General features: G+C 43.0%; 2 protein-coding genes across 3 annotated transcripts in view; one reads left to right on the top strand and one right to left on the bottom strand.

The window, feature by feature from the left end:
• RBMX (RNA binding motif protein X-linked) overlaps window positions 1–13,352 on the bottom strand; it is a 156,573-nt gene that overhangs the window by 17,666 nt on the left and 125,555 nt on the right. Inside the window, exon 1 of one of the 2 annotated variants that reach the window (XM_062627417.1) lies at window positions 578–715. The exons of the other annotated variant lie outside the window; for it this stretch is intronic. Coding sequence (XP_062483401.1) covers window positions 578–643 — 66 coding nt within the window. The 5' untranslated portion in view covers window positions 644–715. Of the gene's footprint in view, window positions 1–577; window positions 716–13,352 lie in introns of those variants that run through there. 2 annotated transcript variants of the gene reach the window in all.
• The window catches only part of LOC134168071 (transmembrane 9 superfamily member 2-like), a 28,904-nt gene continuing 17,559 nt past the window's right edge, over window positions 2,008–13,352 (top strand). Inside the window, exons 1-8 of the mRNA XM_062627390.1 lie at window positions 2,008–2,256; window positions 2,735–2,802; window positions 4,080–4,173; window positions 6,121–6,248; window positions 6,469–6,598; window positions 7,788–7,915; window positions 10,180–10,291; window positions 12,374–12,453. Of these exons, the coding sequence (XP_062483374.1) occupies window positions 2,140–2,256; window positions 2,735–2,802; window positions 4,080–4,173; window positions 6,121–6,248; window positions 6,469–6,598; window positions 7,788–7,915; window positions 10,180–10,291; window positions 12,374–12,453 (857 nt within the window). The 5' untranslated portion in view covers window positions 2,008–2,139. The remainder of the gene's footprint in view (window positions 2,257–2,734; window positions 2,803–4,079; window positions 4,174–6,120; window positions 6,249–6,468; window positions 6,599–7,787; window positions 7,916–10,179; window positions 10,292–12,373; window positions 12,454–13,352) is intronic.

The following is a 13,352-nucleotide window of genomic DNA, read 5'->3' on the forward strand; positions in this document are numbered from 1 at the left end:
TCCTGACAAAGAGCAATTTTCTTGGCAGCTGTCAGTTAATAGGTATTTATAGAAATGCCACATTTTTCCTCTATAAAACTCAGCTTGGAGTGGATTGACAGCAGCACAAAATAATTGTTTCTGGCACTTTGTCAACCATTTCTAAACTGGAACTCCCCAGTGTCCTTCTCCCAAATCACCTCTTTGGCATCTAATTGTGGCCCCTTTCAGTTTATCAATACAAGGTGGATCACAGGGCTCCAGGACATAGCTGAAGCAGCCTGTAATGACAACTCAAACTAATTATTATACACCCTTTAGTCTTACTCCTTTTGCCTGGTTCTGTCCTATGGTAAGGGTAGCTCACTACTAATTGGTGAGTTGGGTAAAATTGTTGGACATGGAGGTTTTGGAGGGGTAATGCAAATACAGTGCCACAGGCTGTAAACTAGGGTGGCAACAGGGAAATCAATGGGGAATACAGATAGGAAGATGGAGATGTTGTCTACCTGCTAAAGACAGTGATGCCTTCAGTGCAGAGGGAATAGTATCTGTCAGGCCTTACGGAGCTCAGCTTCCAGCCATCACTTGTACTCACCCTGCTTCTCAGCCAGGCTTTGCAGCCATCCCAGAGCACTGCTCCTGCCATTGCCACATGAACCATTGAGGCTGGAGCTTGGCGTCACAGCTGGGGCACCCCTGTGGCTGTGTTAAAGGAAGGAGCTGCAGGACACCATGAGCTGGTGTGCCTCCACTGTTGTCAACTGCAGACATCACAACCTGCATCAAAACCTCATCAAATGTAATTCTTAAAGGTTGCAGGGTTAGAGAAAAGGTTACAATACAAAATCTTGCGTTTCCACCCCTGATTTCTGAGCTGCTAAAATCCAGTTTAGGTCTTTCTCTGCTTTGGTGGGGGGCTAAAACCTGAAAAGAGGCTCTGGTACGAGTCAATACTGAAGAGAAGGCTCCTTAAAGGGAGACCTTAGAGCAGTGCCAGTGCATGGCTGCAGGAACAGTTGTGTCAGCTGCAGGTTCTGAAGTCCATGAAGCCTGACCTTAGAGCAGCTCCAGTGCCTAAAGGGGCTGCAGGAAACCTGGAGAGGGGCTTGGGACAAGGCCCTGTAGGGACAGGCCAAGGGGAATGGCTTTAACCTGCCAGAGGGGAGACTGAGATGAGCTCTTAGGCAGAAGCTCTTCCCTGTGAGGGTGCTGAGGCGCTGGCACAGGGTGCCCAGAGAAGCTGTGGCTGCCCCATCCCTGGCAGTGTTCAAGGGCAGGTTGGCCACAGGGGCTTGGAGCAAGCTGCTCTAGTGGAAGGGGTCCCTGCCCGTGGCAGGGGCTGGAGCTGGAGGAGCTTTGAGGTCGTCTTTAAGGTGCAGAGGAGAAGCCGAGCAGCCAGGCTGCTCCTGCGCTCCCCTGCCTTGCAGAGCAGCACGGGCAGAGCCTCTGACATTGAACTGGGACCTTCGGCTTTTGTGGCTGGAGCCAAACCCTTCATGTCTCTGAAGGCAACCCCCGGCCCGGGTGTGGAGACAGCAACTGTGAGGCTGCAGAGACAGCACACGGCAGCTTTTATTGACGAGAAATGATGCCATTTAGATCAGAAATGTTTATTCAGAACAGCTTCCAGTGTGTGAAGGGGCCTCCGAGGGTGCCAGAGAGGGATCCTTCATCAGGGACTGCAGCGATAGGACAAGGAGTGATGGGTTTGCACTGGAGCACGAGAAGTTCAGTTGAGGAATGAGGCAGATTCCCCCCGTGGCAGGGGTTGGAGCTGGAGGAGCTTTGACGCCACTTCCAACACAAATCAGGCTGGGATTCTATGAGTAAAGTGTGGATAACGAGAACCAACCTCTCCACCGAGAGGAACAGGACAACACCCCCCAAGCTCCCTGAGCCAAGGGCTGCCCTATCTTGAACAGCGCCCTCGCCTCAGGGCGCCCTGCCTCAAGATGGCGCCCAGCGCCTCAGCTCCGCACCGCGCATGCGCCGCGGCCCCAACGCCGTCGTGACGCCGCCGCCCCAACGCCGTCGTGACGCCGCCGCCGCCGCGACTCGCGGCCTCCGGCTCGGCTGAGGCCGGCTCTGCAAGGCGCTGCCCGGGCGGTCGGGGCCGCAGCCTCGGCTCATGGTGCTTTCGCCCGTTGAGGCTGGAAGATGAGGCTGCTGGCGGCCGGCCTCTTGCTGGTGGCACCTCTGTGCGCCGCTTTCTATCTGCCCGGCTTGGCGCCCGTCAGCTTCTGCGAGGAGGGCGAGGAGAGCGAGGGCTGCAAGGTGAGAGCCAGCACGGGAGGGCCCGGCATGGGCAGTCCCTCTCTTCGCTGTGGAAGTCCCATAGAGGGGGAAGCGGGGCTTCAGCGGGCGAGGGGGGCACCGCCGGGTACCCCTCGTCCCACTGCAGACCCACGGCGTTCTCCTTTAGGTGCTCTGGGAAGCCAGGCACCCCCAGTTCCTCTTCCCTCGGGGCACCGGCTGCTTTTTTTAGGGTGAAAACCACCCCTTTTCGAGCTGAAGTTAACGGTTAGCTCCGGGAGAGCCTTTCACCGGTGCTTCGATCCTTGTTTCGCCGAGGGAGGGCGGCTCTCGCGGGGCCCGGCGGTAGCGGCCTGTCAGCAGCCTGCGGTAACTCCGCTATGGGATAGTGAGCGCTGAAGCTTATCACAGCTCTTGCTAGCTTTAGTGTCTTACCCACATTTGTCATTGCAAGCCTGTATTTTCATACTCTTTCTCCTCCTGCCCTTCCCTGTTTCAGTCGCTGATTGAGCTCTTTGTGAACAGACTGGACTCGGTTGAATCGGTTCTGCCCTACGAGTATGATGCGTAAGTACATTGCAAGAGGCTTCCAGGAGCGTTTGCAAAGCCTGGTTTCTGTTCTTGGTGCGGTGATGCAACTCCTGGTACAGTAAACATGTTTCTTGTAAGCAGTGTTTTGGATGGAGGGATGGAAGAGTAAACCCATTGGCAGGAATGAAATACAAGAGGGTGGGAAGGATGAAGCCACACCTGTACCTCCTGACTATCCGCTGCTGTTGTTAAAGGCTGCTGGGTTTCTGAAGGGTGCCTTGTTTTGAGCTGACTTCCAGAGTTAGTGTGTTGGCTGTTTGAGACGTTTGAACGTTCTTCCTGGTAGCCAAGTGTGGGAAGACAGGAGCTTTGTGTTCCTTGTTTCTGGCAGTTGAAAGAAATTGGAAGTAAAGTTGTTGTTGTTTTGGCTTTTTCCACCAAAGTTCTCTATCTGATTCTTGGACGGTTTTGATTCTTGTCTGTCCAAACTAGGACATGCTTTTGCAGGTGTTTATAGGCCTACAAAGCAATGACACACAGTATGATTGTGGGGTACAGGAAGAAGAAACTTGCAAGTGGTGTAGGTCTGATGCTGTGCAGTGCGACAGTAGCAGCAAGACTAGCTCAAAAAGCCCACAGTGTCTCTGTTTGCATTAGATGTTAGGGAAGCCAATGGATTTAGGATGAAAAAGTACTTTTTTCATCAAAAAGTAGTGATTTTCTCCCCCGACCTCCAGCATAACCTGCTGCCTGTGTTTAAATAATGAAGATCCCAAATAGTTTCATTCTCTCTCCCGTATTCAGTTGGTTCAGACTGTATGTAGTTGAAAAGAACTGGTGTGTGGCAGTGTGGCACATTAATATTAAAAACATCATTCTTTCTTTGAACCATGTTTCATGTTAAATGCTACTTGTAAATACTCCTTGAAGAAAGAGGTGTAGTAGTTTTTTCAGAACCTTTTTGCAAGAGAAATGAACAGTCTGTAGCATAGTCTCTTTTTTCCTAATATGAAACATTCTCTTGTTATTTAATGCCATTTGAAAAAGGTGGCTTGGACTAAGCATCATGCATTTTCTTAAAGATACTTCAGCTGTGATATATTTTGGTTAAAACTGATGTATTGCATAGAAATTTTTCTGTGTAATATACGCCAAATTTCTGTGCAAAGGCACTCAGTTTTCTTAGCTACCCCTCCAAAAGAAGCATGAAAAATGCTGTGTTAAAGACGTAACTTAATAAATTTTTTTTTACTGATATATACAGTTATGTATCAGTTAAAAATTAAAGGTAACCTTTTCCAATTTTTTTCCAGTTTTGACTTCTGTCAAGATACAGAAGAGAAAAGACCATCGGAAAATCTTGGACAAGTGCTTTTTGGGGAAAGAATAGCATCGTCTCCGTATAAGGTTATTTTATCCCTTGAAGTTGATCCTGTTTCGGTTTGATCGCTGTCACTCTGATGGCTGTAATCCATAGACATAGCTGGAGATTTGATGATTGCGTGATGATTTATTTAAGCATCAGCTTTATAGTGTTTATGTAATCAAAACCTCTCCCACTTTCCACCCCGAAGGCATCTTCGGGTGGCTAATGAAAGTTAGGAAGCTGAGCCAGTAATCGCTTTTCTTCCCTGTTGCTCTGTGGAAGAGAAGTTCAGAAACTATAACTTAAGCAGTTCTTTGGCAGCTGCATGTATGGTGTGTTAGGTGATCTGAAATCAGGAGGTTTTTAGATCTAATATCGGAGGCTGTAAGCTGGTGTTTTGGGAATGCTTTCATATATTCGATTGTATTATTGGGCAACATACAGAGTGGGATGGAGAAGTCAAGTTAGAGCTTGTTTCCAGCTTTTCCCTGCTCTACACACTCAAAAACTGTTGTCTAAACCCAAATTTATTATTGTTGATGCATACCACTTGAGGTCCATTTGAAATAAATCTATGGATGTATTTTGTAGATTAGGTGTGTAATATTTTTCTGCCTCGTGCCCTGCGTTAGCAATGACCTAATGTAGCATCTCTGGAAAGCCTTACAATTAACTTGGTCAGACACTGGCTCTTAATGCTTGAAAGGCTGTATCCTGTTCAAGTGCAGTTTCCAGGATGGGATTTGCTGGTGAAGCTGAAAACTGGGCTGTGTTTGAGTGTGAGGGTTGCTAGATAATCCAGATCCCTGTGAGCAGAAAAAAGGCAGCACAGTTGGAGTCTACTCTTGTTCAGTCATTAGGGACCTAGTGACATCTTTTTATAGGACTGTTATGGAGGTGATGCCTCCTCCCTTGTGTAAACTGCTCCTACAAGAGTGTTTTTGTTTGACTCTGAGCTAATGTAATTTTATGTTTTATGACTGCTGGCCACAAGAGGCTTTTAAATACAAAGCATGATGGGTCATTTGGGCTGTATACCCGTTGAATAGATTAAGCATGATAACAACTGCTTGTTTGAAATGGCTGCACACTACAGTAATTAGAAAGTGCTGTTATTGGTTAGCAATTAAGCCTTGATAAAACTAAGGGCTTAAATGTGTTAGCTCACTGCCAGGTAAATCCTAACTTGATTACAGTAGAAGTTTGGTGTACAAACATGAGCATGTTTGTGTTAGGTGAGCTCTGCTGGGCAAGTTGTTGCGTTTTTGGCAGCTGTGTCTTAACGCCCTAGTCATCATGGGGAAACACAGCTAAAATGAACATGGAACATTTGGAAAGGGTGTAGTTAAAAGCCTGGTTTAGTAGATGATGAAGTAACCAAAAATAAACCAAACTGGTAAAAGAAGAAAATAGTAAATGTTCTACTGATTTCCAGATCCCAGTCCTCAGGATTTATGTGGAGGTAGTTTATCTGGGCTGTTGAAGAGATTTTTAGCAATGTGTAGGGGATCTTCATCAGGGATTGTAGTGATAGAACAAGGGGTGATGGGTTTAAACTTAAACAGGGAAAGTTTAAGTTAGATATAAGGAAGGAGTTCCTCGCTGTGGGGGTGCTGAGGCCCTGGCTAAGGATGCCCAGAGAAGTGGTAAATGCTCCATCCCTGGCAGTGTTCAAGGCCAGGTTGGACGGAGTCTTGGGTGACATGGTTTAGTGTGAGGTGTCCCTGCCCATGGCAGGGGGTTGGAACTGGATGATCTTAAGGTCCTTTCCAACCCAAACCATTCTATGATGCTGGTGGTGGATATACCTAAGTCTTGACATTTAAATCAAAGATATTATCTGGGAAATTCTGTCTTTAGAAACTTCTATAGGAAGGAAGCCAAGTATTTCAAAAAAGTCAGCTTTACATGGCAAAAAAGACTAAAAGATTATTTTTTTAAGTAAAACTGAAATTATTCTTTCTGTGTGCCTTTTTTTTTTTTCACAGTTCACTTTTAAAAAGCAAGAAACATGTAAGAAAGTTTGTACAAGATCATACGACCCAGCAAACAGTGCTGATAAAAGCAAATTGGCTTTTTTGAAGAAAGGAATGCAGCTGAATTATCAGCATCACTGGTAAGCTGAGCTGTGTGCTTGAGGTTGGGGGAGTGTGTTGCTGGTTACATGGTTAATTATGTTCTAAGAGGTTGCTTTCTTCCTTCTGTGTGGTAGTTGTCCTTTGCTGCGCATCTTGTGGCCACTACTGAAAACTATGTGCATTACATGCTTTCAAATGTCGATGTGAAATAAAGTGCATCCCATTCCAAGGATGTGTTCTTTGATGCTTTCTCTCTAGGATTATTGACAACATGCCTGTAACGTGGTGCTATGATGTGGAAGATGGACAAAAATACTGTAATCCAGGATTTCCAATAGGATGTTTTGTTACTCCAGATGGTAGAGTTAAAGATGCTTGTGTTATAAATGTAAGTGCTGGAACCTTGTTGGTCAGTATAGTGGATATAATTCCATGCACAGTATTTTTAAGCTTTCCTTTCCTGAGAAAGAGCAGATACCCTTGTAAACATGGTTGATGTTCAGAATGTGGGCATTGACAAAGCTGAATGCTGCCTCTTCATGCAGTGTCTTTCTTTGAACAATATACATAAAGCTATAAAACAGCTGTGTTAGTGTCTAAAAGCCTTAGAAAAATTGAGGGTTTGCTCTGAAATTTCATGTGTCTCCATCCTTTACTTACCCATTCTTTGTCCATGTTGTATTTGCATGCAGAATCTTTTATTGATTTCAGGTAGAAGCTTTCTAGTGAAGACCTAGAAATGAGCGCTGTGTTCTAGTTGCAAAAGTTAGGTCTAGCACAGTTGACAAGTTAAATGTGTCAGGGTTTTCCCAGCTGGCTGGAAGATAACAAGCACAGCTGTGACAGGGTAAGAATTCTATTGACAGCAATCTGAAATGTGTCAGTTATCCTGGGAGTTCCATGGTGAACTAATACAGTTACAGATAATAGTGATAGAGTTTTATTTCTCCTGGGGTGAGGGACCACACTAATCACAGGGAGGAGAGAGCTCTCTGCTGTGACTGTGCTTTGCTACTTGACTTAGTGCTTGTATGCAGAGCAGGCAGTTTGTATTCAGCAGGTCTCATGCTTCTTGGAAGTGATGCATTAGTCATGCACATTCAGTTTACTCTGCAATCACCTTCCAACTCTGTTATTCCTCAGGCTCCATAGACTGTTGAAAATGGTCTATATCTTGAGTAACCTGTTCCAATTCAGTGTTCATAGAATCATAGAATGGTTTGGGTTGCAAAGCACCTAGATCATCTAGTTCCAACCTGAATCTGAATTACTTGTACCTTGAATAAATAGATCTTTGAACTTGTTTTGGCAGCTTTTTGTGGAAAGTACAAATGATGTAAAACGCATTTAAATTTTACTTGTAAAACAGATGTGATCCTTTATGTGGGTTTTTATGTGTGTAATTAAATACACAGAAAAAGACATATTTTTAGAGGTATATTAAAAAGAAGTGGATGTTGAGGTATTTCCCCTCCTTTCTTGCTCCTTCTCGGACAATAGTCTCACTTTAAAGTTCTTGAGTGCTTGCGCCCTCTCCTGTTGGAGAAGTTTCTCAATGTCTCAATGCTATTTTGTAGTCAGAGTTTAACAAGAAGAACACTTTCTACCTCTTCAACCACGTTGACATAACAATCATGTACCATAGTGGGAAGGATGAAAACTGGCCTGGTGCACGACTGGTGACGGCAAGACTGAGACCACAAAGGTAATTGTGCATTCAAGCAGCAAGTTCTAGTACTAGAGAATCCTTCCAGTAGTTGAAAGCTTAGGCACGTTACCTGGTGTCAGTAAGTTCTGAGGACCTGGTTATTCTGATTTCTGATAAAGCTTTTGGTGTACCTCATGGCTGGAACTCTATTTACAAAGGGCAGTTCCAGGTTCATAAATGTCATTTAACTTTGCTTTTAAAATGTTCCCAAAGCCCTTCCTGATGGAAAAACTGCTTGTGCAGACTTCTTAGAACCTGACACAAACAATAGAAGCTTTCTTATGTCTGTTGATTCACAGCTGGGTGCGTGCTACTTTCTTTTAAAAGACAACCTTTAATGGATTAACAAGTTTGTCATGTCACCTTTCTTCTTTTTTGCTGCATTGCTTCTCAAATGCACTTTCTATGAGTGCACAGTATCTGTGCAGGTGTGCTTTTACCTGTGTTAGTTTGGCTACTGAGATACAGGTGAAATACCAAGTTAATACTGGTATTCAGGACAGCAGAAGACAAGAACTAATTTCCTAAGAAGATTAACTTACTTTCTTCAACAGTAGCTCCTTTGTTTCTCTGTTGACCAGAGAGGAAATGCAACAATTCAGAAGTCAGAAACAGACTGAAGCGATTAATTCAGCCTCTTGTCTGTCCATGCACAGTTTATACTTATGCATATTGAAAACCACAGTCCATTGATAAGATTTCATAGTTGTGTTTTTAGCTTTTTCTACTTTTCTGCAGAGGTTAAATACGTTAAGTTACACTACCACATTTTCTCAGCTCATAGATACATGGATGGTACAACATGACTCAGGTATCCTTGGTTTTTCTGTTGCAATGATATAGTGTGGTTTTAGTGCTACCAGCCCTCTTCATTGTTGATTAACACTTGCATCAATTGTGTCCTGAATGGCTGAACTGAGGATTTGACTTTCCACCGGTAACGGAGACCACAAGAGGGCACAGTTGGGTTGCACATAACCTTGGTTTTGTCATTCTCTGACCCGGTGTTTTGCTTGGTGCTTTGCTTCAACCTTGAAGGTCTCCTGATGGCAGTATTTGTGGCTGGAGCGCCCTAGGCCTTAGATGAAAGCTTTTGTTTGGGGCTTGACTTAGTTGCTGACATATAATAATACATATAAAGTGGAACTGTTTATCTAAATGGTGTAAATACAACTTGCCCAAGTGGGTGTGAGAGGGAAGCTATTTTCCAGTGCTCACAGGAGTGAATTCAAGCAAAGCTCAAGGGTTTTTTTTACTTTGTGCTTCTACAGCTGCAGTATTTCTAAGATACTGCAGAGACGGGTTTGTGTATTTGAACTTTAGAATGTAGAATGTTGTTCTGAGCTCTGTATTTTCCAGAGTTCATCACCTGATGAAAGGTGAGATTAGACCGCTTGTATAGGAATAGAAAATGTAAAGGTTCCCATAGTCATTCTTTTGCCCCACTATAAAAAGATACTCCCAAATCCACCAAAAGAAACCGTTTTCTCCCTGTAGAACTTGAGGAAAAGATAAGAACCTGTGAGACTGCATTATTGGTGAGGGACTTAACCTCAGTGTCATTGAGGAAGACGAGGATGTCTAAGCTGTCTTGGAAGGGCGGTATGATGGCAGAGAAGGGGGATTTTGTTTCACTTGCTGTCTTGCCAGGTGAAGATCTCCAAACTTCACAGCCTGGTTAACCACGCAGCATTGGAGGTTAGGACTAGGACTTCATTCATGGCAGAAAAGTGGGTAGTGTGAAACCTTATCACATGCCCTTTAGAGCTCTGTGGTTCTTCTCTCCCACATGCTTAGCAAACAGCTTTGCCTATAATTTCCTCAACTGTCTTCAGGTGTGAACAGGTACTAACTGAATGTGGGATAGGGATCCAAGATCCAAAGGATGCTTTCTGTGGAGTTTTTAGCTCTCACTGCAAGTGCTTGTGAGAAGCAGTGTTCAGTTCTGATGTGGCTTTAAGCCTGTACAGAAGTTCTGACTAATGATACCTAATTATATATGTGACTTATTCTAATGTTATCTCAAGCTACAAACATGAATAAAAATAATTTCTAAGATCTTAATTTTTTGTTGGTAGAAGAACTGAAAAGCAGGTTCTCAAAGAGGTTAAATAGTTGGTGCAAAATAACATACACAGCTCTCTATTTGTTCGGCTTTTAAAGAAGTATTTGTTTGAATTACCTTAGAAAAGATTTAATGAAAATTAATATTGTAAAAGATACACAATTTTCTTTAACTTTTTGTTCCTTCCCCCCACTAGCTACAAACATACAGATGAGAACAACTTAAGCTGTGAAGGTCCACCTATGGAGATTCCTGGAGAGTTCAACAACAAACTGAACCTGATCTACACTTACTCTGTGACATTTGAAGTAAGTATTGAATCTATTAGGTGAATATGTAATTCCCGAAAAGAATTACATCAAAACTGAATAATTTGCTAATAGCCATAAGTGGATTAAAGCAGTGTAAATTCCATAAGGAGGGTCTTGTGAAGCAGTTTGCCCCAAACCTGTTACTTTGCTATTACTGTAGTTTGACATTTGGGATGTATAAATAAAGACTTCCCCCCTGTTTTGTTATTAGCAGAAAGGTAGTAGATTCAATAACTGCAAGGCTTGTCTTCCTTGAGGTGTGCTCTGTGGTGTCAGTGTTCAGTTCAGTCAGGGTACTGAGAATCTCATGTAGAAGAGATGTTTGTATTTGTAGTCACTTCTATGTTAAATGTGGGTTTTAGCATAAGGTAAAGCTCTTCTAATGAAGTTGCAGGTCTTGTCTCATTTTGTATTTCTTCACTTTCTTTTGGAGTAGGTGGCCATTTATCTTTTAGACTTAATACTCTAATGTTTGCTAACACTCACATGGTTTATTCAGTCTGTTAGGAGGAAGCTGGGCTTTCTTACAACTGGGTCTTTACCCCAGCATGGAAAGCGAGCCTCCTGTGGGGGTGAGAATCATTTGATTCAAGCTGCTTCAAACTTTGGTACCTTGGTTCCAGTGTGTCCCAAAAGCCTGGTTGTTTTTTTGATGTAAGATGCCAATCTTGCAGGATTTACTTGACCACCAGCTTGTTTTCTGTAGGCATCAAGCAGCCATTATATGGTAACAGCTTTCATTCTGCCAAATCGAATCTGATTTGAACCAATGACCCCGAGGTGCAGGCTCTATATCCTGTTACTTTCCTCTTGTGACATCCAATCCTAATCTTACTACATGAATGAGCCTCCTGTCTAATAACATTTGTGTTTAAATCTTGATGATAAGTTGCAATTTAACTTTGTCTGATTATTCCTGTGATGTGTTCCACATCTGGGCTATGTGTTCCCTTTCCCTCAGGCACAGAGCAGGTAAAGCTTAGCTGCTGTGGGTCAGGCACTTCCAGCACATCTTGGTCACCAGGCTCCTCAAAACTGCTTCTTTCTCTGTTATCTGTTAGCCTTGATTTGAAATAGTATCTGATATGGTTTACTTTTTAATAGTATTCTCCAAATAGCTTAAAAGGAGAGTATTTATCAGTAGGAAACCTTTTTAAATAAGAGAACATCAGTTTCACTAAGCCTGAGTACATAAACCAGTAAAATGAATAACTGTTATATGGTCCTTTTCTAATATGTCAGCTGATTTAGAATCATAGAATGGTGTTGGTTGAAGAGACCTTAAAGATCGTCACTGCTGATCATTTTAAAACTGTACAAACTTACCAGCTCATAAATAAATGAAGAAGTTCATCAGAACTTCATGCCATTCAGGAGACAGAATTTGGTAGCAGGACAGTGGGCATACATCCCATGGGACATGCTCTAGGGAGCAAGGCTTGAGGTCAGAAAGAACCATCATTTGTGCAGCTCCCACAAGAAGGATTTAAGGGAGAGAAGGTAGGAGAAAATGGAAACATCTTTTGAAGGTCAAAGTTGCTGAATGATTTCTTCTTAAATCCTTCACAGGGATATCTGGAAATGAAAATTGTCTGCGAGGAATCAGAGTGGAAAATAGTCTGGATCAGACAGCGTTGTGGCAGGGACTGAGGGAGCCTGTGCTAAATACATTATAGGTGATAAGAGAAGAATACCAGGGGAGACTAGAAATATAGAGTATAAAGTTGATGTTTCAACTTCAGCTGTCTTATGCTGGGAGTATCTTCTTGTGGTGGCATGATTGTTTTCAGCATGCATTTGGGAGCTGAAGGCAGCTACGTACTGAATCATGGGAACATGAGGCTTAGTGAAGCCTCAGTTGAAGGTAGAACATGTGGATAGGAGATTTCAGTAAACAGGGTATTCTTTGAGAGGCTCAGGAGATGAATTAATGCAAGAAGGAGGTCTGATAAACAGGGTTGATACCAAGCTTAGATGTTTGTGCTGAATGGAAGGCTTGTGGAAGAGATTTGATGTGCATACCCCTTTTCAGACTGTAACAAACTTGTTGCTATTAATTGCTATTTAATTTCTTTGTAGGAAAAGAATAATATTAAGTGGGCTTCCAGATGGGACTACATTTTGGAATCCATGCCACATACAAACATCCAGTGGTTTAGGTAAGACTTGCATTTATTCAGTGAATAACCTTTCAGAGGAGCACAAAGCTTTCTTGTTTGTGCTTCCAGGACTATATAACTTCTGCTGTGGTAAAACAAAGTCTGTTAGTTTTCAGGCAAGAAAACCTTCTTGTTTTCATCTGCAGTCACTTTTATCAGTGTTCCATCTCTTGGGAACAACTGCAGTATTGCATTTCACCAAAGGAATGCACCATTAGTGTCCAAAAGGAAAGCAGCTTCCATCGGTTTACTTCAGCATCTCCAATCTGTAAAGCTTTGGAGATGTTGCTGCTTTGCAATGTTCTTACTGTTACTGTCTGGCTTTCTCTAACTGCCAAGTGAGAGATACATGTGTGTGCTGCCTGTTTGGTCCTCAGCAGCTGCATACAGTAAAAAGAGGGGCTTTTTAATGAGTGAAAGAGGTATGTGAAAAATCTCATACTTATTTCCCTCTGCACCATGCAAATTATATCCAGTATGTAATCTAAATTTTAACATTCATGTTTTGCAATGCAGAGAGTTTGAAAGGCTGATCTGATTAAATTAAATTAAATAGCATGATGTAGATTTCATTGGTCACTAGATATAAAATCTGCTTGACAAAGTCTGCTTTAAGAGCTGTAGTGTTTCACCAGGGAGAATATTTGATCTCTATAAGGAGGAAAATAAAGAAAAGCAAGGTCTAAGTCTTGAGAATTAACAATATATCATGAAATACTGTTCTTCTTTCTTCTGGCTCCTAAGAAATCGTAAAGGGACATGACTCAACAGTTTGTCTTCTGAGTGGGAAAATACTGACAGGTCTGAATGACTTAAGTACGATCTGAGTATCTGAGGCTGTTCCTCTGTGGTAGGAATTGGAGTGCATGTCTCAACCTAATAAGTGGATTGAAAACTTA

The sequence above is a fragment of the Pezoporus occidentalis genome, unplaced genomic scaffold (assembly GCF_034315485.1).
Source record: "Pezoporus occidentalis ecotype Australia unplaced genomic scaffold, CSIRO_AGI_Poc_V1 ctg30, whole genome shotgun sequence".
NCBI classification, from domain to species: domain Eukaryota; kingdom Metazoa; phylum Chordata; class Aves; order Psittaciformes; family Psittacidae; genus Pezoporus; species Pezoporus occidentalis.